We start from the raw sequence: 26613 nt of genomic DNA, 5'->3' as shown, positions 1-26613 counted from the left end.
ACCCGGGGCAGGCGTGGGCTCAGGTGGGAGAGCACTGGCCCCGAGGCTTAGCCTGGGCTCCCCTAGGCAGGGGAGGGCATCCCGACCTCTGACCCGGGGACAGCAGTGCGTGGCAGCCTCACGCCTTGGCACGGCCGATGTCTTGCCAAGGTTCCCAGCCAGTTATTTGGGGCAGGAAGGAAAGAGAGTTGTAAATATTTTTTTCGGATCTCTCCAAACACAATTATGTAAAATGTATGTAATTTAAAAAGTGGAGGCTCCCGTGGGAGGATAGGAGATGGGGGTGTGCGTGTGTGCTGTGTGTCACACATGAAAGGGGAGTCATGAAGTGGGAAAGCAGGCCGTGCTCAGCTTCGGAAACGTCTGTGGTGCTGTCTCTCGGCCTCTTCCCTGAGGGGGCGGGATGAAGTGGGGGAAACAGCGCCCGCAGGCTTTGGAGGCAGAGAGGATAGCATTCAAATCCCTCCCCGCCCAGGTAGTAGCTGTGTGACTTTACGGGAGTCATTCCCCCTCTCTGTGCCTCCTCTGTACCCTGGAAGCAGTCACATCCACCCTGTACAGGTGGGGCTCTGAACAGCAGAGCCGAGGAGCGTCGCTGCCTAGCCCACGGCGGGTCCCTGATGAACAGCAGCCATCCTGCAACAGCCCCTTCAAAATAGCGGGGTCGCAGAAGGGAGGTGCTTTTGTGTCCTTACCTTCACGTTTCCGAGTCAGGGCTGGCCTGAGCCAGGAAGATGAGGTGAGTGTTTATGAGGCAGGGAATCAAGAATCCCAACACTCGGCCCCTGGCTGTGGAAATAAGGCAATTTCATCCAGCTCCTCTCAGGAGGGGAAAGTGCCCTTGCCGTGGAGCGGTTAGCAACAGGTCCCGGGCCCCAGGGGAAGGGCCAGAGGAGACCCAGAGATGCTGCTTCAACAAGCTCGGCAGGCTCCGAGAGGGACTTTCTCCGGGTCCCGGCAAGGGAGGAAGAGGCTGAACTGCCAGGGGTACAACCTCTTTGGCCCAGTGCAAGATGGATGAGGCAGCCCAGGGAGTGGAAGGCAGCCGAGCAAGAGCACCGTGTGCGAGCCAGAGGCCCGTCTGTGTGGGGACCAAATTAGGAAGCCTGGAGAGCCGTCGGAACTTGTGAAGTCATGGGAACGCTGCCCTTACTTCTGGAGAGCCAAAGCAGAGGGTCCAAACATTAGAGCCTTCCATGCATCCTTTTCCCAAATGGTCAGAGAGGAAGAAAGTGAAGAGCCACGGAGGGCGGCTGTGACTCAGGCAGCTCAGAAAGCTCCAGACGTAGGCTCAGGAGACCCGGGGTGGACACCCAGTCCTGTCACTCACTCACCACATGGCCTTGGATAGGTCCCCTAAGCTCCCTCTGCCCCAGAACCTTCAGCTGTATAACACCTGTGCCATCAGGCACGAAACCACTCTAGAATGGCAGGGTCATGGGGGAGGGGGTCTCTACCTGGGGTTCATGGCAAAGTGACAGGGCTGTTGTAGGTAAAGGAGATAGTAAAAAGCAGTATATCACTGAAAGGAGAATGGTTGAAAAGAATTTAAAACCCCGTCACCTTGGAGGAGTTTTGATGAGCAAGGAGAGCCCAGCACTGTAACCTGAGATAATCTTGCAGAAACAGCAGGCCCAACTTCAGAGCCCCCAGCTGTTGGCTTTCAAGGCCACCAGAGAAGTGACTGGAGATTGGAAAGGCCGAGTGAGGTGGTCTCAGGGAGAAAGATGTCGGGGGTGGCTGGAGGTGGGGCGGGCACCGCTCAACTCAGTCAGCCGCTGGATTAGAGCTGTGGCTTTCACGTTGGAAGTTGAGACCTATTAGTGGGTTGTGAAATAGAACTCTTTTTTTTTTTAAGATTTTATTTTTATTTATTTAGAGAGAGCACATGCACAGGGGGAGGGGCAGAGGGAGAGGGAAAGAGAGAATCTCAAGCAGACTCCTCGCTGAGCATAGAGCCCGACGCAGGACTCGATCTCATGACCCTGAGATCATTACCTGAGCTGAAATCAAGAGTCGGACGCTTAACTGACTGAGCCACCCAGGCGCCCCTACAATTCTTTCTTAAGAAAAAATTGAAATAGGCTCTCAGGGAATAGGACAGATATATCCGCGTGTATTACCCACAGTGGGGGTGAGTATTGTGACAAAGAATAGGTTAGTGGGTATATGTGTGTCCTGGACCCTAGGGAGAGAATCTGAGGGTCTGACCAGCTGGCACAGTGGACTGTATGGGGTTGTGGAGACCCAGCTGATCCTTGTGCGGAGTCTCCTTTTCTGACTAAGGGTTGGGCAAGAGACAAAGGCAGGCAGCAGTACCCCCTTTGGATTCCAGCACAGTCTTTGCCACCACTTAACCGGTTTGTCAGTGAGGTCAAGTACAGGGGCACAAGTACTCTTCTCAGATGGTCCTTCCCACATCTGTCAGGCTGAGACCAAAGAAAATTCTGGAAGACTCAACTAACTATAGATAGAAATTAAATCACTAATAATAATGGTTTGCCTTTATTCAAGCACTGCTCTGAGCATTCACAGTGTCTTATCCCATTCAGTCCTCCCAGCAACTGGATGTCTGTCTGTGAGGCGACACTTGTACCATTTTATGGAAGAGGGAACTGAGGCACCGCAGACCAGGATTTGAGCTCAGGAAGTCTGCACCAGTGCTTGTGTTCTTAGCCTCAAGGCTGTCATCTGCGTAGAGAGCTTACTCGTGAGGGCAGAGCTAATGCTGGACTTGGGTGGGCTTTTAGTACTTCGGAGCAAAAATGACAAAGCCACATTCTCGAGGGCATTAGGATTGCCACTCATGTCTTAGAGCAAGGGGAATGGTACGTTGTGTGTGCGTGTGTGTACACACACACACAACATAGATATTTCTTTAAAATATATTTACAATAAATGTAAATTTTGGATTTTTGTTTTCGGGGGTTTTTTTGTTTCTGTTTTTGTTTTTGTTTTGCTCTGATAGCATTCTTTCCTTCCACTGGCCAGTTAGAGCACCCACATATTTTAATACTTTCTGTCATCATATTGTATATTGTCATACTTACAAGAACTGACAATTTTTTTTCCTTCATTATCCCTGCAAGGACTCCACAAAGCAAAAAGCTTGCTTTGTAGTAGGTCATAGAAACCAAAATAGCGTTGGCCATGTAGGGACAGGGTCATTCAAGCTTTGTGTGTGCTGCCAGAGCGACCACAGTACATTCAAGCTTTGTGAGTTTGATTTGAGATGAATGCTGACACTGTGCTTAAACTGCACAGACAAGGCTGGCAAGTACTGGCCAAGGAAGGCTCCTGACCTGCAGGTCAGAGTGGACCACAGATTGGACAAGCTAAGGATGTATGTTTTCACTTATTTTTAAAGATTTATTTATTTTAGAGAGAGAGAGGGTGCACATACAAGTGGGGGGAGGGCAGAGGGAAAGAATCTTCACGCTGACTCCCTGCTGAGCACGGAGCCCAGTGCGGGGCTTGATCCCACGACCCCGAGATCGTGACCTGAGCTGAAACCAAGAGTCGGACACTCAACTGACTGAGCCATCCAGGCTCCCCTGTTTGCACTAAAGTATGGTGAGCTCTACTAACCCAGAATATGATGTGTATGAACTAGAGAATGACTTTTCCCTGTTTCCCAGTAACTGTTGAGCTTTCTTCCCAGCACCTTCCCTACATGAGTTGCAAGAGATAGAAGCTGGCATTTGCTGAGTAGAAGGACATGGTCATGGGAACAGTGTATATACATGGTTGCAGTAGGTTTCTAGATTCTATAACTTGTACTTGGTGGTTTGTAAACCAGCTTGCTCCTGTTTGGTGCGTAATGATGCCTAAAGACAGTGTATGAAATGAGTTGCATCAGTAATGGGATATTGGGGGGGGGGGTCAGTTTGCTCACTTAACCCTTTTCTTGGTGCCTCCTGTCCTCCCTCTGCCATGAGTCTTCCTTGGACAGCCACAGCCACATGACTGTCCTCTTGGGGCTCCACTAGCCCCATGCCAGCATCACACAGTGGAGCCTGAATTAAGAGCCACCCTGTCATATGGGGTCAACTTGCAGGACTTGCGTGTGAACTCATCTGGGCATCCCCCTCCCTGTCGTTGGGGCCCCCCAGCTGGGCCCATCACAGAGCCTGCTGCTGCAGAAGCCTCTGCGAAGGTCTGTGCAGAGGAGCAGTTGCGGGGGAGGGGGGTGTCCAAGTCTCCATTTTGCAGAAGAGGACCTTCGGGGCACAGAAACGAAGTGATCTGCGCCAGGCCCCACTGCTGTTAGGTGCTGGGCAAGGCTCAGAGCCTGTGTCTGGGAGCTCATCCTTCAGTGCTTTTCTCTCCACCTGGCTCTGACTGTAGGTCCCCGAAGCCACCCCGCCCCAGCCACTGCCCCAGGTCCTGCTGGGCCGGGTGCTGCAGGACACTGGTCTTAGCCGCTACAGCCACGGGCCCGCCTGGCCGGCCGAGGTGGGCAGCAGGCAGCAGAGGGGTTTCCTGAGCTACGGCCTCCCCCAAACCTTGAGTCCTGGGGCCTGATGGTGTCAGAACTTAGGTCCTTAGACTCCCTACTCCTCTCAGTGACCAGCCCCCCAACTTGGAGGTGGCCCGCTGCCCAGGCCAGCAGCCAGCTGGCCACAGGGGGCTTTAGCATTGCCCTGGTCAGCATGCGTCAGGCGGCCTAAGTCAGGGATGGTGGACAGGCCTCAGAGGGATTCACCCCCCCTCCTACCATCTCTGTCCGGGCTATCTGCTCACAGGCTCTGCTTCCTTGCACTTTGGTTCTGTTGTTTCCCTCCCTGCACAGTGGGATCTCTGTTCCTTCAGCCCTTCCCCTGCACAGAGCTTCCCATGGCTGTGTGCAGAGGGCACGCTTCCCCAGCGCCCCTCCCCTCTGCTGATGGCCTCTGTCTGAGGGTCTCAGCTCCACATTCCAGGGACAGAGGGTCTACCGGCGCCCTGGCTGTGGCCAGTGGTCAGGCCACAAGATGCACAGAGCTGCCCCTCTCCTGCCAGGGTGGGGTGGCAAGGACAAGAACAGGGCAGGAGCAACACTGGCGTGAATGCCAGACGCCACCTGGGGTTTGAGTCTAGCTCCCTGGTTGAATGTAGCTCCCTGATGGCCCTCTGCTGCGGGCAAGACGCCCCACATGGGGCCGTGACGTCTGGGTGGCAGTGGGGCTTCGGGTATGGTCCCTTCAGCCCCCTAGCTGTGGGGTGGTGCCAGTCTTTGTTCTCGGTGACACTGACGCCAGTACGCTGCCATGCCAGGCACAGGGACAGATGACATTCCTGGGCTGGGGAGGAGGAGGGGGGCCTCTTGGAGGCCTGTGGGCCATGCGTGGGCATGGCTGAGACCCCCAGCTATCTCCCACCTCCCTGACTGGCCTGACCACTGTGGGGGCCCCAGGCAGCTTGTGAGGGCTGCCTTGTGCGTGCCCCTCTTCATGTCATGTGACTTGTGTGATGGGGTGTGCACACGTGACCTGCGCCAGTTGGTCTCTTTCCAACTCGAACGGTTCCTCCTGTCCCCAGGACAAAAACAGCCTCAGGCCTTTTTCCCCTGAAAAGTGTGAGCTCCCTGTGTCCGGGAGCAAGCTCACAGACAGAGCCCAAGTGGCAGGCTGCCCATTCGGCAGGGTTGGCGATGTCCCCAAGAATCAGTCCCAGGGCTCTGCCTGCCCCCCGGCCCCAGCTTCCCTCTCTTTGCTGCACAGGGCAGACACAGACAGAGGCCAGATGGTGAAAGGAGCTGTCACAGAGTGGCCTGGTCCTGGGTCCCCTCTCTTGGCAGAATAAGCTCTAGGGAGCTAGGCTGTCTGGGGCGAGGGAAGCTTCTCCCTGTGAGAGGTAGCACCCTGCGACGCTGAGCTCAGGCCCTTGGGTTGCGGGTAAGAGGTCCAGAGAATTGCTGATAGAGGAAACCGCCTTATTTCTTCTACTTAGGGTGGTATGGTCTCAGACAAGCCACCCGGCCTCTGGTCGCGCTGCCCACACATGAGGAATTGCAGTTCTGAGTGTCCAAGGCTGGTGACTGAAGGGCTGCATGCCGAGGCCAGGAAAGCCCTCCTGGTGACCTATGCCTCTCCTCTTTGCAGCTGGAGGAGGCAGAGCGCTTTGCCACGACAGTGATCGACCTCGGGGAGGAAGCTGGGGAATTCCTTGCCAAGGGCTACCTGGCACTGGGCCTCACATACAGCCTGCAGGCCACTGACGGTGAGTGCCAGGGCCTCGGAGCCTCTGCCTGGGGGGCTCAGGCTTCCCGGTGGCCTCCCGGGCATCTTGTCCCACCAGTGCCCAGCACATCTCTATTGAGTACACACACACACACACTCTCTCTCTCTCTCTCTCTCTCTCTCTCACCCCTCAGTCCCATTTCCACTCTTTTACCCAGACTTCATCACTCTCACACATGCCCTCTTCATGGACCCACCCTTCGAGGCCAGGTCCCAGCCCCTCGGCAGAGCTGATACCCGCCTCTGGAACTCCTGTGTGCCCGCAGTCTGTAATATGCTGCCCGCCCGGACCCCACAGTGTCTTTATTCTGTTTTGCTCTTACCCTCAGCACTGCTTTGACCTTCTGGGGTCTTTTAAACCTCCCTTGACACATGGCACAGTGCTGGGTACACAGTCGGTGCTTAATAAATACTTGTGCTTGGAGGATAGGTTCCACTCCTGCCGCCCCGAGGCTGGCATTCTTTCCCGAACCCTGCCAGCTCAGCCGCGTGTCCCCCCATCAGTGAGGCAGCCACCTACTTCTGTATGCTTGCAGGAAGGGGAGCAGTGGGGTCCCGTGCAAACTAAACCTGGAAGAGTAATCTGACCAGGACGGGGCTGGGGCCTGGGTGACAGTCATTTTAAAGCTTACCAGGTGGTTCCGTGTGCAGCTGAGACTTCAAACACCTGCCCTTAAATTTTAACACTGAAAATTTGTTAAAAATGGTTTAAAAAGAAGAGCCCTGTGGGTAAGGAAGCCCCAGGAGGCAGGCATCAGCCCGTGGAGCCTGTCTCTCCAGGCTCAGGTGGCAAAGAAGGTGAAGGAGTGGAGGGAGCCGGTGTGCTGAGTCACATGCTGGGAGGCTGGGGCCAAGTGGACGCCCCACACCCTCCGCCGGTGACTAGGGTGGTGGGTGGCAGCAGCGCAGAGCTGATGGAGTGCAGGATTTGCCGGATGAGGCCCTCATCGGGCCTCTCCCTGCAGAGCTTGTGCCCCCCGGGATGGGGCAGGGCTGGGCCTGCAGCCCTTCAGCACGCCCTCATGGCTCTGTCTCTGTCTTGTCTCCTGCAGCGACTCTGAAATCCAAGCAAGATGAGTTGCACCGGAAAGCACTGCAGACTCTGGAGAGGTGAGGGGACCCCCGGCCCAGCAGAGGCACCAGGTGGCACGTTCACGCACTTTATCTCCCTGGACCCTGTGGTGGTGGCAGAGTGAAGGTTTCCAGCCCCAGTTCATTGACCAGGAAACCAAGGCTCTGAGAGCTCACGCGGGAAGCAGGGACAGGCCTTTGGGGTTGGGTGGGCAGGTGGAGCCCTTCAGTGATGGTGGGGCACCCCTAGGCTCAGCCCCTCCCCTCTGGAGCTCAGGGCTCTAACATGGGAATCAGAGCCCATGGATGTTGTGAGAATTCTGAGATAAAGCTGGAAAAGCACCTTACATATGTGCCTTAAGGGTAGCAGGGGCTCAGAATTGGTGTTTGCCTCCTGCCAGCCCCTCTCTGACCTGAGGGCTGTGAGAACCCCCCACACCAGTCCTCACAGACATTTCCTGGCAGTCAAGGTCCCGGAGGGAAGGAGTGAAGGGGATGCCAGAGAAGCCCCTCCCCTGTGCTGGCCCTCCCTCCTTCCCTCCCTCCTTCGGACCCATCCTTGCTAAGCCCCTGCCTCCTCCATAGTCTTGGGTCCCGCCTGAGCATCCTGCCCCCCGCTCCTCTGGCCCATCGCAGGGCTCTGCCCTGTGAGCCCTATGAGTCTTACTCCCCCCAAGTACTGCTGTGGAAGTTGCTAGCCCGGACCCCGCCCTAGACATCTTGTGCCTTCCTACAGGAACATACAGCACATCCAGCCCCTCTCTGGGGCAGGTTGTTCCTGAACCCAGGGAGGTAAAAGTCCCATCCAGGCCAATCCCCACTGAGCTACTAGGGCCAACTCCTCATTCCCAAGGCTTCGCTACCAGAGAGGCCATTCCCAGCCCCTCCACCTGCAGGAGTGTTCCCTTCTGTCCTACAGTGGAGAGGTCAGGCTCCAGGCTCCATACAAGGCCACCACAGGGCCTCAGCCAGGCCAACAGTTGCCCAGAGGCAAGGGCCATTCCCCACTCCCCAGTCCTCCCCTCTCAGATGGCGCCCTGCCTCGGCAGAGCCAACTCTCTTGGAGCCTGCTGCCCACGGGCTGCCACCGCCATCATCCCCCGCCGGGCACCCTCTGAGAACCCCCGACATTTCGCCCTGCAGCACCCAGCAGAGCACTGGCATGCGGGAGGCCCACATCACACACTGGGTGCTCAGTCCTTGCTCGCTGACCTGTCACCCCCTCTCCCCATACAGAGCCCAGCAGCTGGCGCCCGGGGACCCCCAGGTCATCCTCTATGTCTCCCTGCAGCTGGCCCTCGTCCGCCAGGTGGGTTGTCACATTTCCTAACTCCCAGGTCCCCGAGGGCTGCGGAGCTGCTCCTGCCACCACTGCTTTGCCCAGCCACGTGACCCTTTGCAAGGGACCTGACCTCTCCAAGTCCCTGTTTTCTTGTCCGTTATATGAGCACCTTCATACTGCCCCTCTGAGAGACCCAGTAAGGATGAAGTCAGAAACTGTGGTAAAGCCCAAGGTGGGCACACAGCAAGGGATTATTCTCTGCCCTCACGGCCTCTTGAAGAGTTCGGTCTCCTGAGAAGTTGCTGAGTGACCACAGGAAGCATTTATGTCTTCACCTTCCACAAAGCTTGCTCCGTGGGGCTCCTGGCTTTCAGGTCTGGGATGAGGCACTTGGTACCTCTCTGGCACTCTCGCCAAGGACCATCGCTCTGCTCTGGTGTTCCGAAGAACACAGGCGCGAGTACCCGAGAGCACTTCATTTTCAGCCCGCTGTAAGCTCCGGGGCTTCTCTTGCCAATCAAGTTTGTGATAAACCTTTGGTGATACATTTTTCTAGTATCTTTAATTATCCAGCCACCCCTGATGGATGTCTGTCCTCCCAGAGAGATGGCAGCGCCAGGCCAGTGGAGCCTGGCTCCCAGTTTCCTTGGGGACCCCAGATGCTGGGAGCCTCAGGGAGCTGAGGACCGTCGCATGGACACTAGGCTAGACCTGGCCCACCTGGGTGTCTGATAGCCTCCAGCCCATCCTGCTCAGAGCACGTGTGGCTGCCTGAGCAGTGACAGCTGTGGGTTTGGACACTCGGCCCCGAATAATGGGCTTCACTCTGGAGAATCACCAGGGAGAAGCAGCCTTGGGGAGACACAGGCAAGCTGAACCAGTGACCACAGTAACCTTGCTTCCTGCCCTTTCCTTGAACTTTCCATAAAAGGAGTTTCCCATGGGTGGAGTCAGGGCCTGGACCGAGTACTCACAGTGTGTGCCGAGGCTGGAGGGAGAGGGGACTAGGGACCTAAGGCCCCAGCTGGCCTGCACCATAGGCCCCTCGGGGAGCACGGGAGGCCCATGTCTGAGGTGTGGTAAGGAGCAAGACTTTCTGGAAAAGACTCCCTGGTTCCTGGGAGGATAGGGAACGGATGTGGAGAGAGTTGCCGGAGCCGATGCAGTCGCCAGTCCCAAGGGCATGAGAGCACACAGCCCTCAGGAGGAGAAGGAAGCATCTTAGCTCCGCAGCTGCCTGGGCTCTGGGGGCTTGAGGAGGGACAGGCACGTCCCACAGGTGCAGGACTGGGCAGAATGTTCTCGCACGTCGTCTCACCCTCTCAGCCGCTGGCACAGGCACGACCGTCCTCCTCACTTTGTAGCTAAGAACTGTAGCTCAGAGCAGTCGCCGGAAGGTTCTAGCTAGGAAGTGGCCGGGCCGGCAGCCACGCCCCTACCTGACCCCTGAGCCGAAGTTGTGGGTCTCTGAGTAGGAGGAGGCATTTGTGTGTGGTCTCCATCACTGCACGGACAGGTGCAGAGGAGACCCACCTCTGGGTCTGCACCCAGGGACCTGGATGGCCTCCTTACGGCCCCCACATCCACCCAGATCCTCTGTGCTGCACCCTAAACCCGCTCCTCTTTACCCCCGAGCAGCAGTGGCTGCCCGAGCCTGATCTGGGACAGCAGATCCCTCTCGCCATGGTACTTAGGTCTGTGTTTTCTGGTCAGAGCACCAGCCCCACCCCCAGGGCCCAGGGTCTCACTTGAGTCTGCTCTGTTCTCATTGGCCGGCGCTGGCACCAGAGTCCTGGGGGGAGGGCTGGGCCTTGGAGAAGGTCACTAAGCTGGCAATCTTCTCTGGCAGATCTCCAGCGCCATGGAGCAGCTGCAGGAGGCCCTGAAAGTGTGCAGGGATGATGCCAGCGCCCTCCACCTGCTGGCGCTCCTCTTCTCGGCCCAGAAGCACTACCAGCACGCCCTGGACGTCATCAACATGGCCATCACAGAGTATCCCGAGAACTTCAAGTGAGTTCCCTGTGGACACTGCTGGGGGTTGGGGGCTGGCCTGCCACGGACACAGGTGCCCTCGCACACCGCTGCCACACACTGATTAAGTGCCCACTGCGTGCACACCCCCTGGCTGGAGGGTCAAGGCCAGGCGAGGCCCTGTGGGGTCAGAGAATGGCTCTGGCGTTCTGGGCTAGGAGGCGTCGGGGGGAGTGGTGAGCTCTGCGCAGCAGCTGCGGGCTCCACGGGGGCTACGTGGACCGCAGAGGAGACTGTGTTCAACTGCACGTGCTCGAGCTGCTTCCACCCCGCCCTGGGCTCTGCCTTTGAGCCTCATGGGCACACTAACTTGTGTAACTTAATCATAACCCTGATACAGCCAGCCAAGGATGAGCTTCTAACACTGGCTGGGCTGGCGAGGCCAAGTGAGCCATCGCCCGCCTCCAAGCAGGCCGTGGGCATTGGGGGAAAGGGGTTCTCTCCTTCCACAGTAGTCCCGGCCTCTCCCTCCATCCTTGGCAACTCCACATCCCCCAAGGCCACACTGCCTAGACGTCCCTCCTCTTTGGAGCAGGGTTCATGCTGCATTTGGCCCAGGCCATGGTGGGTATGGCAGGACGAGACTTTCCTGCCCCCTCCTATACACAAACAACCCACTGCCACCCAACCAGGACACGGGGGAACAAGATCCGTGCTGGGCCAGCTGAGGCAGGAGGGTGCGTTGCTCTGCAGGAGGGAATGAGGAGGTCGGTCATCTTTTGATTTCTGCCCTCTTCCCCCAAAGCATGTGACACTGGGTATAATAGACCTTGTTTCTCTGAACCCTGTGAGCCCAGGATGAGAGGCCCCTGAGCACCCCATTCCCACTATGTTCCCCCTTCGGGTCTGAAGGAGGGCTATTTAGCACCAGCCAGGGGCTGTTTTCCTTCAGAGAGCAGAAAGAAGCATGGTCCTGGCTCCCTGGAGGGGGGACTCACACTGGCAATGGAGACAGGCTCACGAAGAATCAGGGGAAATGGGTGGGCGCCACAGCCGTGTTAGGTGATAAAGGGAAGCTGCAACTGTCCCAGCCCGAGGAGGTTCCCTTCATGTGGGGAGCCTGGGCGTCTGCCTCTGTCCATCCCTAGCTCATCGGGGCCAGAGCTGGCTTTCCCGTGCCTGTGGCCGCCTTCAGAGAATGCCATGGGTAGCTTTGCCTGCAGACCTTGCAGGATGACTGTCTTCACCGAGGCTCAAGAAGGGTGTTTTGGGAGCATCAGAGAGCCCTTACAGTAAGCACCCCAGGGTGCCCCACTGAAGAGCAGGCTCCAGTGAATAAAGCCAAGGGCGGGCGTTCCCCCTGCAGGTCAGCCCCACTTCCCCTAGTCCACACTGACCCTCTGCCCGCAGCATGCTGACTCCTGACCCTTCCTGTCCCCCCGCTATCCTGTCTCAGGTGGGCTCGGCTGCCCACAGCTAGGTGGAGCCTGTTCTTTGCATTCAGGAGATGGCCCTGACTCTTGGCCTCAGCCTGCACTTGGGAGATTACTAAAACTGAAATCGGTTCACTCGAAAAGGCAGGTAGCTTAGGGAATACTAAAACACAGGTAAGATAGTGTGTGGACAAGAGATGAGTTCCTTTGTCTCACTGTGCCAGCATAATACAACAAGACCTACTGTGTAGAAGTTTATTTTTTCACTTTTAGTGGAAATGCACAAAGGACAAATGTCCTCCTCTTCCAGTACCAGTTATCTCGCTTTTTTCCAAGCTCCATTCTCACGATTGTCAGGCAGAATCTGACCCACTGTCTGCTGCCAGCCATGCGTGTGCTTGTATATGTGTGTACGTGTGTGTGCCTTGTGTTCGTGCGTGCGCACGTGTGTGTGTGTGTCTGTGTGTTTACTGTATTGTCAGTTAGGCTTTGATGGAAACAAAAGCAGTGCGGAAGAAGATCTTAGACTCCTAGAGTGGGGAGGGGTCCTGGCCCTGCCCCAGGTCAGAGCATGTGTCCTAAGAAGGAGAGGCTGGGCCTGGCATCAGACGTTAGTTGACCAGCAAGTCCTTTTCCCAAGTGCAACATTACCCGCCAGTGGAGACTCTCTGGGGGCAGAGGGGAACAGAGCTGTCCTGATGGAAACGGGGCAGGGAGTCTCATGCTGCCCACCTGGCCCTTCCTCGGGCCCCCAGTCCCAGCAAGGAGCCTCACATTCCAGCACCTGGCATCTTGCTGCAGTGTCTCTTCCTTACTTTCGGGCTGAATGCTCTCTGCTGGCAGAATCACTCCCCCTGGCCTGATGTGGGGAGGCTCACGGCTCTTTCTGAAAATCTGCTTGGAGCCCACAGCGTGTGGGGGTTGTGTTGGGTTTGGAGGGCGGCACTCTGGCTCTCCCTCAACCCCCAGCCCACCTCGGGAGAGGTGCCACCTGCCTCCTGGGCTCCTTGGCTGGGTGAGGAAGCCCCCTTCTCCCCAGTCTTCCTCCCCCTTGTTGGTGGTGTGTGTGCCCTTCCCCTCAAGGGTGCTTCTCCCCCCTCCTACCGCCACCTCACTCAGGGGCCGACTCCTTCACCAGGAAATGCTTCACTCACTGCAAGTGTCTTCGTGGGGGTTGTGGAGAGCTGGTCCTTGCCGAGGTGGTGACTCCCCCTCTTGAGGCCCATGGGTGGGCTTCTGGGCCTCCAAGAATGCCTAGACCTGAACCCTAATAGTTGGGCCTGTGTGCCTGTGTCCATGGAGATGGCTTTCACCAGATCTTCTATGGGACCCTAAACCCAAAACAGATCCCAGTGCAGATTGTGTTCTTGGTCAATTTGTAGGACAGTTGTGCCCCTCTCCATCGACTGTGTCCCTACTTCTGCCGGCAGTAGCCCCTGATGGGGCAGGCTCTGCATGAGAGCAGAGCTGCCCAGTCCAGACACCATGAGGTCACTGCCGGGGCATCAGGGGCTTGCGCCGTGGGGCTGGCAGCAGGAAGACCTCTCTGAGGTCCAAGCCCAGGGAGGGAAAGTGTTTAAGTCCCATCCCTAGGGTTCTTCTGTTTTGTGTCTCTGCAGAGAGGCCTGGGGACCAGAGCATCCCCTTCTCCGTGGTGCCTCACTCTGCAAAGCCTGCCCATGTAGAGACATGATAGAGAAGCAGTGGCAGATTCTTTATCTCGAAGCCACCATGAGCCCCTCCCCTCCATGGCCCTGAGGACCTCTGTCTTGATTGGAGCCAGCCCTAAAAGGCTGCAAAACTAACTAAAAAAAATAAAGGGTGCATCTGGCCTCCTAAACTGTGAGATAATACATTTCTGTTATCTTTAAAAAAAAAAATCAATCCTTAAAAAAAAAAATATATATATATATATATAGGAGGTTGGGAGTGGGTGTGGAAAATCCACCTACCACACAGCTCTGTGAAGTGACCATAGAGCATGACCATGGCTCTTTGTGAATAAGGCAATCCTGTTGCCCGCAGATGGGACAGCAGAGTACAGAAACCCGTGGATTAGCAGGAAATGTCATTGAGCCCATTACCGGCCAGGGATCACTGAAAAATGTCATTGCTCTTCAACTGAGACTGCACCCTGCTTCTCCAGCTGCTCCCTGCACCGGGAACAAGTTCTGTGTGGCCCCAGCTGTTGCCACGGCAGATCGTTCACCCGCCAGTCCAGTAAATACCATTGCAGCAAAACAAAAAAATCAAACCCCCTTCACCCTGGCCTCCGTGTCTCCAGCAAGGCCTCCGTGTGAGGGCACTTACAGACCCGAGCTCTGTGTGCCACTGGGAGCCCCCCTGAAGGCTGCTCTATGGGGCTGAGGCTTTTCAGAGGCTCTTCTCTTCTGCACAGCCTGCCCGTGCGTTGGCTCCCAGAGACTGTCTTAGTGAAGGAAGAGGCTGGCAGGCCAGTGTTGAGGGTGGAGGGGGCCTGGCACGGCAGGTGTGAGGGGCGGCGGCCAGTGGGTGGAATGGAGCCCTTTCTATGGGAGCTTATCCCCATGTGAGGGCCACAGTGGGGCTCCTGCCCTTGCCGGGTCGTGCTGTCTCTCACCTGTGCCACCGCTAGCAGCTTGATCAAATGCCAAACAGTGACATCTGTCCTGCCTGCCTCTGCCTCCAAGGCCTGTGGCGAGATTCAGACAAGAGAAGGTCTTGCAGTGGGTTTAGAAGCGCATTCAAGGGCAGCAGCGTGGAGGGGTCTGGAAGGCAGCGCACCAGCAGTGTGAGACCACGGTGTGGGGCCCGAGGGCGGGGTGCGTGGCGGCGCAGAGCTGGGGGAGGGCTCTGTCCGTGCCAGGCCTGGGAGGCACAGGCAGAGTCAGGAAGCCCTGTGAGAGGTGTGGGAGCTCCTTAGCTGCCCGGGAAGCCACGATTCCTCCAGGTAGGCTAAAGAGTCCTGGAGAAAAACCCAGCCCTTGCGGAGCTGAACTTCTGAAAATCCCCCTAAATTCAGGGATTAAAAAGCAAAGCAAAGAGGATCTTGATTTCCGGGCTGCGGGATGACCTTTAGTTAATGGAGCTTGGGTTTAAAAGGCAGAAACGTGATGAGGCAGAGACCGATGGCCCGCGGGGACAGTGTGAACTTGGCACGGGGGCCACCAGGCACCCTGCACAGCTTCCTGAAATCCTGAGGGCTTCCGACTAAGCCCCAGACACATGTGCTGGCCTGGCCGTCCCTGGCCGTCCTGCAGGGGGCCTCGGGGCAGCTAACTCCCTATTTAGAGCCGGTTTCCAAGCCCACTGGGCGGAATGTGCGTGGTCTTGTCCTGTGCAAGCTCGGAGACGCCTGTGCTATGGGAGGCAGGGGGGAGGCTCAGCTGGGGAGGGCAGGGATATGGGGTCAAGGGGAACAGGCTACTGATAAGCATGGTTCCTGCAGCTGGGGCTTCAGGGCCACTGGTTTTAGGTAACAGATTCCTTATGCTGTAGTCAGTGCGCTTGTAGTGAAGGTCACCATGGTAACCAAACAAAATTCCTCGGGCTTCGTGATGGGAGCTTTCCAATAACCAGCCTGTCAGTCACTGCCCCCACCCAGACCTGGCAGCCCGCCAGACTGGTTTTGACAAACCCAGACCATGGGTGGACTGGGCGGTGGTGGAGGAGGCAACTGGCAAGACCACCTCCTCCCGCCCCACCCTGGGGGTCCCATTAGGCCCCTTTGGGCAGTTTCTGCCTGGCCCAGCCCAGATCCCGGAGGAGAGGACTTGGAAGATCCTGGGGGAAGATGTGTCAGAGCCTGGGGGGCAGCCCCCCAGCACAGGAGCAATATGGCCCTCCCTGCAAGCTGGAGCTGCCGTGTGTAAACACCCTATCGGCCCAGCCATCTCCCCCAGGAAGCCTAGGCTGTTTTGGAAAATATGTGAGCTGATAACTAGACTGAGCTGGGGCCAGACCTTGGCTGGTTCTGGTTGAGGCTAACTGTGGCCTCAAGGGCACCTCCCTGGTCTACCTGGCCTGCCTCACCTTTTTCTCAGGTTATTTCTATTGGTGCATTCCACTAGGCAGAAGGATCAGAGTCCCGGGCCTGTGTTCACATTTCTGACTTAAACCCGGTGTGTTTATTGGATGGCTCTTAGTAAGGGCTACAGTGGATCAAAAAGACACTTAAAATACCAACACTCCAGTGAGGGGGCTGGAATCAAAGGTATTAACACAAACATAGTTTATCCCTTTGCTGGATTCATTAAACATTTTTGGCTAGCACAGCCCCCCCCCCAGGACAAGAGCCAGGAGTTAAACTTGCAGGCCCTGTGGCTGAGGGAAGTGTTAAGCCGGGCATAATCACTGGCCCCAGCACTTTCTTCCCCAAAGGTAAGTTCCTCATCAGCTAAGCTGGTTTGACATTCAGCATTTCCCTTTGCTTGTTGTTCTATGGACGCTCCTGTGATCTTGCTCTGTGGGTCTGTCGTCAGGGGCCTCGGTCTCCCCCTGCCAGTCCGCTTTTGCTCAGACAGGAGGGTCGATGACCCAGGTGGTTTGGTTTCGGGAAGAGAAGAAGGAAAGGAAGGTATTATTTGCAGGGTTTTTTTCAAAACGAATTCTTAATTTGTTTTGAGGTGATTTCAGCTCTTTGTTTCCCGATCCTCACTCCCTGATCTCCCAGCTTACAACGTTTGCTGGAGGCAGGCATTCCAGCCCAGGCCCAAGACAAAGCCTCTCTGCCCCAGGAAGAGAGGGCATTGTTGCCCATGAGGCAGGGCTGGCCTCCCCTCTGCAGTGGGTGGTCTTTGGGGCCCCAGGGTCTGCTTCCTGGGCAGAGGTTACAGACCAAGAACAAGGTGTTTGCTTCTTGGTGATTTATACCAGGCTGGGACCCTACTTTTCTTCTACCTAGGGACCTTCTTTCTGGAAGTTCTGACATTCCTGAATGGTCATGGAAAGGCTCTGGGGGGTTTGTGTTCTTATCTGGCAAGATCATGCGTTTGCGTTTGGAGAATCATCTGGAGATAACTGGACAGACGTAGGCGGTGGCTGAGGGAAGCAGGGCCTGGAGACCTGCTGGGTCAGCCGTGGGTCAGCACAGATAAGAAGGCCTAGCCGTCCGGTGAGCCGCAGGCGTGCTTCGGTGCAGGCCTGCTCTCAGAAAAGCCCTGAGACTGTTCTCCAGGTGGGGGCAGGGCCCTTGAAGCAGGAGGAGCTCATTTCAGGAAGCAGAAGCTTGCCGGCTGTTGATTTTAATACTCCAAAGTTAGTTCATTTTGAATGAATTCATTAAGAGGTGGTGGATCGGTGTGAGCCTCAAAAGATGAGGGTACATGGGTCAGTGCATGCTCCAGACCCAAGGGGAAATCATTGGTTTTTAGGGCGAAGAGCTGCCATCAGGGGCCCTTCTGTGTTGGGAGTTAGTCTCTAGCAAGGTAAGAAAGCTGGGCTTCCCTCTGGCCCTCTGCCTTTCAGGGAGGTCACTCCTGTTAGAGCCACTTTAAAATAATACCCTCAAAGAGCACGTGCCTGAGTGTAACCAGTTGATTTCCCTGGTGGAGTCTCCCAGAGGCGTGGAATTGGGAGGAGTGTGTGCGACCCATGTCGCCCTGCCCCTGCCTGGCTTCCTGGGCTGCTGGGTAGAGCCAGGTGTTGGAGCCAGGTGACCCCAGCCTGAATGGGGGCGAGGGGCTGGGCCGACTCCTACCAGAGGGCCTGCTCCTTCCCTGCCCCTGCCCCTGCCCCCATCCTGTCCTGGGGTGGGGCCTCTGCGCCTGCTCCGCTGGGCCTCCTGCCCTCCGTCCAGGTCATCATCCCTGCTGGGCCAACCAGCAGCTCTACTTTGCCTAGAAGCCCCCCACTCCTCACCCCCGTTGGTCAAAATGGAAAGCTGAACTGCTTGATTGAGTACTGGATTCTCTACTGGTTTGTTTCCCAGCTGCCTTAGATACGCCGTTTGAACTATCCCTTGAGAGTGGAAGCACCTTTGGAGCAGGGACTGTGGCCTCTGCCCTGCCCCCACCTCCTCCCTGTGGGGGCCCCACGGCTAGACACCCAGCGCACCCCAGTAGACCCTCTGATGGGTAGACCACGGGAGCGGTTTTGTCTATTGCTCTGGAGCGAAGGAGGGACCCCACACGGATGCTGGCGCCTTACAGCCCTCACGCCACTTACCCTGTTTTCTTGTTTGGGTGTGTTTATTTTTTGCTCTTTACAGCCCTCCTACTTGAAAAAACTGGGGAAGCTAGATGGTAGGGCAGACTGCTGGTACAGGGCAGAGCCGGGGCTAGAACCCAGGCCAGGTGGCCGGCTAGACAGCCCTCAGAGGCTTGAACCCCACCAGCTTTGATGACAGTAAGAGAGCAGTGCACCCGGCACGTGCTCTGCGGCGGCCACTGCTCTGAACCCTGCGCTTGCGTTACGTCCCCCTCTCCTCAGGGACCCGGTGAGGAAGAACAGCCCCCGTTGCTCCCACTTTACACAGGAGGGCCTAAGTAAGCAGCTGTGCGTGACCGGGGCTGGGTACATGATGGCAGGTGGGGCAGACCGGGATTGGGCACTTTATGAAGTGTGAGCCCCCCCAGGTCTCTCTGCACATTTTTTCCAAGGAAGAGCCCTACCCTCACCCTCCAGGTGTACGGATACCGTCATTCACATTTTACCGATACAAAACTAAAGTTCAGAGAAGGTGAAAGGACTTGCCCTGGAGGCCCCACGGCTAGAGGAAGGGAAACCGAGGTTTGGGCATGCAGGATAGGGCCCCCTTCCTGTGTTTCCCCGTGTCCCGTGTGGTGGGCAGACTCTGGCCTCCCGGCCCGGGAGTTAGACTTTCCAGAGGCGTGGCCGCCTGACTCAAAGAATAGCCTGCTTTTTCACTCAATTATGTGTTTTCTGTAAAAATAGAACTCTTCATTAAAACAGCACGGCACAGCCATCAGCCGGAATTACTAATTACTGTCCTTTAAAGAGATAATTCCCCCTTCGGTGCCTTTGCCACACCTGCCGCCATCCCCGCCCCCACCGTGCAGGGCTCCCACAGAGGCCGGGAGCCGGAGGCATGGGGCTGGTGGGACCAGGAAGAATGGACCGTGCCCCGGGGCGCTGCAGCGGCTCTTCCTCGGACTTCCCCCACCCCGGGAACGCCCACAGCTCCCCAGGCCTCCGTGAGTCCTTGTGGCTCAAACTCCCGTTATTCAACAAAGATTCGTTGAGTGACGTTAGGTCAGTCACTGGGGATACAAAGATAAGAAAGACGTGGCCCTGCCAGACACAGGGTCTGCTAGGGAAGACTGGCAGTGATGGCGTGGGCCGAGGAGACCTGTCTTGTGGGGTGGCTGTGCGCCAGGGCTGCCTGTATAGGGCTCTGTTGCCCTTAGTCCTCCCAGCAGCCTTCCTGGGTGGTGCGGTTACTGTCCCGGAGGGGTGAAGGCACCTGCCGGGAGGGTGCTGAGGCGGGGGCGTGTACCTGCTTTGTCCGGTGCCCACAGCTGCTTCAGCACGATGTGCTCCTGTTTGCTGGGGAGCGAACCGCGGGCCAGAGGTGGCCCCGTCAGCTAGACAGCAGTGGCCGTGCTCAGGCGTTTATCGCATGTGCTGAGTGATTTTATAGGGAGCTGTTTCCAGGAACAGGAAAGGGAAAATGTGGTCCCATTGTGCTTGCGACCCACACAGCCCAGGTCCTTCCCTGCAGCCGCCTCTGCTCTGCACGTACTCCCTACCACCAGGAGCAGTGCTGGGGGGAGCAGCCAGGGAGGGGATGCAGGAGAGAATGATCTGAGGCTCCTGGAAAGGGGGTATGGACAAGGTGACCTCTGACCCCTGGAGAGTGCTTGCTTAGCTCAAGCCATCTTCACAGAAATATCCCCAATTTACAAAATAATTCTTTTGGAAAATATTTTTTTTTGGAAGGGCTCATGTTCACCCAGTTTCGAGGAGGCTCACCCGAAGATATCTCCTCTTATATAAGTGGGGAAAAATGATTTGTCTTTGCCTCAGATGGGAACAGCTCCAAATCTTAATCCTTTTGACAAATAATTAGCAGGCTGATCCTGCCCCAGGAACAGGGGCCAGGCAGGGCCCAGAAAGCGAGGGAGGAGGAGGCAGCTGCCAGGCTGACCGTGCATTCCACCAAGAACGAGCTCCAGGGGCTGCCCTGGCCCGAGCGGCTGGGCAGGTGGGCAGAAATGCCCTGTGGGAACACCCAGAGACGCCAGCCTCACTGGTCTGCGTCTCTGCCACAGGAGAAGGGCTGGCCCAGAGGCAGACAGACTCCTCAAGGCCGAGGTGCTTCATGGTCCAGCAGGGCTGGCCCTATTCAGGTCAGCCGAGTGCCTGTCTGTGCCCCCAGGATGCCCGCCTTGACCAGAGCACGGCGGTAGATGAGTGTGTGGTAAGGATGGTGGCTTAGGGAGCCCCGAGCCTGGGCGTGAGGTGGCCAGTGTGGATCACCCAAACTCTGGTGGCGTTCTTAGGGAGGGTGTGAGCTCCTGGGGAGTCACCTTGTGGCCTCACTGGGCCTCCCTACGAGGACCAGGGCACACTTGCCACTTCAGCTGGGCCCAGGACTCCTTCCCGTAGCCTTAGCTGGCTCCCCGCTGGGGTGGGACAGAGCACATGGTGTGTTTACGTGGACTCTTGCTCCTTCCTCTTCCCCAGAGAGAACACTCACTTTCACATCGTCTTCGGATGCAAGGCGTGGGAAGGGCCTTCGGTCCTGTTAGACCTCGGTGTTTATTTCACATGGGCCTCCACAGCTTCACAAACAGGAATGTGCTTGCAAGGGGGCTTAGGGCCACGGCTGCGTCACCTGGACCTAGTCGGCCGGGCTTAGTCTGTCCCCTCCCATCCCTTCCTTTCCTACACCCTTCTTGAGTCCCAGGAGCCGCGAGGAAGACTGCCTGCCTTGCCAGACGGGCCACAGAGGTCAGGGGCTTTCTGAGAGCCTTCCAAGGCACGAGGCCTCGAAACCGCTTTTCCGGGTCTGCTAGGCCTGCCGTTTCGGGGCAGGAGTCCCTTCCCCCAGCCTCAGCGCAGGCCTGTGCTTGAGGACTGAGTCCAGCTGTGCATTTCTCAGCCGCTGCGTGCGGGTCACTGCAGTTCATGTGGTGGCAGACGTCACTCCCACTTCACTGGAACCTGCGACATGCCCTGCTGGGTGACAGTGGAGCTGGGACTTTGGCTCGGGTTTCTCACTCCGCTCTGAACGACATCGCCGTGCAGGGTCAGCGGTGTGGCCGTTCCTGCCCCAGAGTGGTTGCGCAGGTGTGAGAGGGCCTGTAGATGCACATATTCCGGCCCTTCCTGTCTCGGGACACTCCCTGGTTGTACTTCTGGCTCTGCCCGGGTGACTGTCCTCCGGGATGAAGACCGCGAGTCCTGAGGAGCCGCACACCTTCATGTCCTGCCCAGAACTCCCCCGCTCCTCCCCAGGCCCGTGGAACTTGGCAGCTAAAAACGGACTCGGCCAGCGCTTCGCTTGTTGGGAGGCACTGTAACCCACTCCAGTGATGAGGCACCGAGCGAACACATCCCTCCCTCCTTCCTAACGAGGGCCCAGCAGTGGGAAGCGGGGGCGTCAGAAATCAGCTCTGATTTCACACGGATTGCGAGACCCTGAGCGTGGCCAGATGGTTGTAACAACACGTATCTTCACAGAACTAAGCAGACAGTGTGCGCTCAGCTCCGTGTGGGCCCCGGAGAGGCGGGGAGGACCCTGACGTGGCGGGAAGCAGGGCCCTGGCCGACGAGGCCTTGCCGTCCAGGTGGGGGTGCATGGCAGGACGCAGGACAAGATGCGTGGTGGTTTTACCATCTGTAGGCAGGACTGGCCACAGTCTGTTTCTGGATTATCTGAATTTAAAATGCTTGATAGGAATGTATCTTCGTGATTAAACTCATAAGCCTATGTGGCCAAAAGATACATAAATAATCTATGTAAATAATATCTAGAGATACAGAGCGTGTAATTAAGTGCTAAGACTCCTGAGTGATCAGAGAAGGGCAGGGGTGGTCATGCTGGGGCTTCTCTGAGGAGGGACTACAACCACTAAGTTAGAATAGTGGGCTTTTTTAGAGTCTCAGACTCCTTTCTTCAAATGACATTTTAGATTCATTTGGTATATGAAACAGGCCTGCCAGCGGCTGGGCTGGTTGAAGGGGTGGGGAGCCCAAGCTTGCCGCCTGCATCCCCCGGCCCCCATGGCCAACAGCTTCCCTGAGGCCCTGCCTGGAAGCACCGTGTTCGGTGAGGCTCCGGCGTGTTGCGTGGGCTAGGAAGTGTTGCCCACCAGCCACAGTGGCACATCGGTGCTCAGCCAGCTCCTCGTACTGTTGTGGGAAGAACCAGGCCACCCGTGTGTCTTGGCACACAGGATAGAGAGGGAGCCCTGTACTGCGAAAGAGGAGGGAAGGGGAGGGAGTCCAGCAGCGAATTAGAGGCATGCCAGCAGGTGTGCAGGTGACCAAGTCCGACATAGTGAAGACTATCCTGGAGGGGCGTGTGTACAGCCCCCATGCGGACACACGGGAAGTCAGAGGGTGACATCTGCTTAGGAGCTGGCCGGAAGTTGGAGAGGAAGGGTGAGTCCAGCAAGGGCGATGACTGCAGCAGGGCACGGATGAGTCCAGGAGGCTGTCCCCCAGTTCAGGTTGCTGCTAATGCCCACATGAGCAGCTCACGGGTGCCCAAGGGCATCGGGAGGAGTGGCAGGAATGGAAGGTCATGGCACAAAGGCATTTGAATTGATGTCAGAGACAGTCTGGGCAGGGTTCTTTGTCGAGGAAGATCCCTCCTGGCAGTGCTCAGCGGTGAGACTAAGGAAATCTCAGGAGCCCATCTGGAGCCTCCCAGGATCCAGGATCCGGGAGTGAAGGATCCGACCAGAGGGTGACTGCCTGTTGGAGCGCTTGCCCCAGCCCAGAAAGGATGTGGTTTGGTTGAGAAATTCCGCGCTGGGTCACTCACGCTAATGGAATGTCAGCAGCCGCGAGGATAACAGCCTGTGTTGGTAGAAGTCACTGTCTGCCAGCTCAGCTTGCAGCCACTTCTGTTCTAGGCACGTTGTGTGGTCGGGTCTGCCACTCGTGCTGGCCCTCAGGGACGCAGGGAGCAGGAGGGGGAAAGGGGCCTAGCAGAGAGGAGCTGAAGAGGAGGCATGCGGGGGACATGGGGTGCCGGGGAGCACTTCGGGGCTGGTCTGCCTGGGGAACTGTCCCGGGAACCAGCCTAGCCCGGCCCTGAGTGGCCCCGCCTGGGTGTTCCCCATGTCTGCAGGAAGGGGTTTCACTCCTCATAACAGCTGCTCCAGCCTCTGGTCCCCCCTTCCCAACGCTTCACCTCTCTCCCCCAACTCCCAATGCTGCCCCACCCCAGCCGCCTTTTCATCACACACCAGCCCAACAAGATACCTTATCGCCACCCTCCTTGCGCTGAGTCTGACCCACCTGACTATCACTCAATGATCAGCACCTGGTTATCTGGGCACTTTGTCATTTTTAGCACCAGTTGTTACCTTGAAGGTGGAAATTGTGTCTTCTACTCCAGATTTCCTAAAGCAGGGGCTTCTATTACTTGTGAAGTGTTGGACCCTTCGAGAATCCGGGAGGGGAGAGTAGGGATGGCAGGGCCAGTTTTCCCCAGCAGCTGCCCACCAGGATGCAAAGACCACATTCCTGCCCAGGCCTGTGCAGCCCACACTGTGGAGACCATGCTTTCTGCCCTCGGGACCTTGTAGGCCAACCAGGCCATTCATTAGTAGATGTTCTGAGAAGGGCACAAGGCATCCTGAGCGTCTGGGAAGGCAGAATTTAAGGTCAGACTTGAGAGGGGATGAACATGGAGAGGTGAGGCTGGATGGGGTGGAGGGGCTCCGAGTGAGGGAGAGGGTCAGAGGGGAAAGCTCCCAGTCCAAGGCTGGCCTCCCCATACAGTGCCTGCAGCCTCAGATCACAGGACGTGTGCTGTCTGGATGCAGGACTCAGCCTGTCCGAGGGCCTGTGTGCCAAGTTCAGATGGGCCAGCAGAGCCACCAGGCAGTGATCAAGTACAGGGCCTGACATCATGTGCTTTGTGCAACAGCGATGCCGGGATGAAAAGGGCCTTACTGCTCAGCACCCGGTGAGAACCAGAGTCACAGCCTTGTTTGGGCCTCAGTGGCTCAGTCAAGTTCACATGCTGCCCAGACAGCTGGTGCGCATCAGTGCGGCTGGCAGGACCCACGGTAGAAAGAACGCGGTACTTCATAGCCGGTAGTAAACTGCCACTGCCTTGCATTTCCTAAGTGTCCGCGGCTGCCTTGACCCTCTCTCCCCCAGGACCCCAGTACTCCCCGATAACCGAAGGGCCAACACCTGGCACAGCAGGATGCCCAAGCCCCCACCCTCATTCTGATGGGCGGTGTTCTGATGGTCTCTGCTGTGTCCGGGGCAGAGGGAGGAAGCCCCCCTCCTGTGGTCCTGCCTTCTGGTGGGGCCAGCGCCTTTTTTCTCCTCCCAGCCTCCATCAGGGCCACAGCTCCACATCCCACACCGTCCTGACCTCAGAGGACTCCCAGTTTTCAGGTTGAAAGAGATTCTGAAGTTGCTCTCTCCCTTGCAGAGTGACTGTGTTCTAAATGGTGACCGGATAGGATCTGGTGGCACTTTAATCCTATAGCACATATAAGGGGAGCTGGCTATTTTAGGAAATCCAGTGAAGAATTCTTTGATAAAGTAGCACGTGACTGGTGACTGTCCTCATGTATCCAGGGTCAGGAAGCAGTCTGCAGTTCAACTGAGGAGATGTTAATTGAGCATTTACTGTGTGCTGGCAAGGTCTAAAGCAGCACTCTGCCCTTAGGGGACCTTTCTTTGCCAGTTCCTTGCTTAGCTTTATTCCTTGATTAAGAGTTGCCTTCTGGGTCTGTCTCTTGCAGACAGGGCCCCCGGGGCCCTGTGGGGCTTGTAAATACGAGGATGGCCACATGTTCCTTGGGGTCAGTACGTACTGAGGGTGTGGGTAGGAGGAGCAAACAAAGCGAGACTCATAGCCACACTTGACAGTGCTTCAGAGGCTGGGGCAGGAGAGTCTATGACCGGGGGCCAAGTGAATGAGGGGGACCGGCAGAATGGTGGGGCGGAATCCCTTGGGGTCCTAGCCTGGGAGGAGAGCCGGGGGAAAGGGCGCCCTCGCAGGGCCATGCTAACTGCCGCCGTCACCCCCCGCAGCCTGATGTTCACCAAGGTGAAGCTGGAGCAGGTGCTGAAAGGCCCGGAGGAAGCCCTCGTGACCTGCAGACAAATGCTGAGGCTGTGGCAGACCCTGTACAGCTTCTCCCAGATGGGGTGAGTGGAGTCATGCTCTCTGCGGCTGCCCGGGGGGTGGGGGGGGTGGATGCCACACGGGCGGGTGGTGGTTGCCAAGGCAACAGCCCACAGCCCTGCAGCCATGATGCCTGGGGGTGGTGACGGAATTTGAATCAGAGTGTGCTACTTACTGCTCCCAGGGCCTTTTACATCCGTTGGCTAATTTTAACCTTTTGACAACCTTCTGTGAGGACAGAAAGAACCTGCTTGGGAAGCGGAAGTTCAGAGAAGTAAGAAGGAAGTCCTGATTGAGCGGTGGACCAGGCGCTGGGATTACCGCTCATCTCTTAAACACTGTCAGATTTTATTCTCAGCCCAGGAGGGAAACTAAGACTCCGAGATCTTATAGAATTTGCCAGAGTCACTCACCTGGTAAATGGCAGTGCTGGAACTTGAACCTGGGTCACCCGAGTGCCAGCCCTCCTGAGCCCATTGCTTCTTCCTGGCCCCATTCCGCAACTCACCCACCATCCTCCCGCCCCACTCACCCAACGTCTTTCCCCTGACTCACCCACCATCTCCTACCATAGTCCCCAGCCTGGGCTCCAGGTTTTTCCTGGGCCAGAGTAGGCACTCTTGTCTGGGTTGAAGATGCTGGAAGTCTTTGCTCAGATCCCCTCGGACACTGTGTAGCCCAAAGCAGAAAAGGGCTTTGTGCCAGGCAGGTCTTGGGCGTCCTCCTTCTCCTCTGGTGCTCGCTCCCTGCCCTCCCCTGAAATTCCTGGCTGTGTCATCTCCTGGAAGACCCCCCTCTAGTAGATGTGTTTGCATTTTCACAGGGACTCTGGGAGACCAGAAGGCTTTCACAGTCCCCAGAGGCATGTCTCTCTATTGGTGAGACTTACAGAGGAGGGCCAGGATAATCCAACTGGGTTAAAACCCTTGGGCAAAGTAGGGTCTGTCTCTGTCTGAAGGCCTTTGACAGGCCTGGGAGATTCCAGGGCAGAGCAGGACCCAGTGAGTGGAAGCTGCCAGAAGGAGGCTTTGGGGTGAGGGACTTTTCAGAAAGGGAATGGGGAGCTGTCTGGTAGCTGGGTGATGTGGGGGTGAGGCCCAGACTCCGGTGTGAGCAGGACCTGCCCTGAGATGCCCCTTGCTTAGCCACTCACTGGCTGCAGCCACTTGGGCAGGTCCACAGTCTGGCTCCCCTTACGGAGAGGAGCTGCCCTTGGAGGTGGCAGGGACTTCCTCTTGGCTGGATGGCTGGCTGCCTGCTCATCCAGGCGGTCTTGGCAGGCCCCTCGGAGCTGTGGCCCCGTCTCCCGGCATGCGGGCCCTCCCTGTGCCTCCCCTCCAGGCAGCAGATCTGTGGGGTTGCCCCGTG

At 57.1% G+C, this 26613-nt stretch overlaps 1 protein-coding gene across 2 annotated transcripts in view; it reads left to right on the top strand.

The window, feature by feature from the left end:
* Positions 1–26613, top strand: part of TTC7A (tetratricopeptide repeat domain 7A) — a 115238-nt gene that overhangs the window by 63754 nt on the left and 24871 nt on the right. For both annotated transcript variants that reach the window (XM_040623505.1, XM_008699839.2), the window contains 5 exons: positions 6084–6201; positions 7274–7331; positions 8529–8601; positions 10424–10584; positions 25152–25268. In XM_040623505.1, coding sequence (XP_040479439.1) covers positions 6084–6201; positions 7274–7331; positions 8529–8601; positions 10424–10584; positions 25152–25268 — 527 coding nt within the window. The remainder of the gene's footprint in view (positions 1–6083; positions 6202–7273; positions 7332–8528; positions 8602–10423; positions 10585–25151; positions 25269–26613) is intronic.

The sequence above is a fragment of the Ursus maritimus genome, unplaced genomic scaffold (assembly GCF_017311325.1).
Source record: "Ursus maritimus isolate PB19 unplaced genomic scaffold, ASM1731132v1 scaffold_6, whole genome shotgun sequence".
NCBI classification, from domain to species: Eukaryota; Metazoa; Chordata; class Mammalia; order Carnivora; family Ursidae; genus Ursus; species Ursus maritimus.
This window is presented reverse-complemented; position numbering and strand designations above follow the sequence as displayed.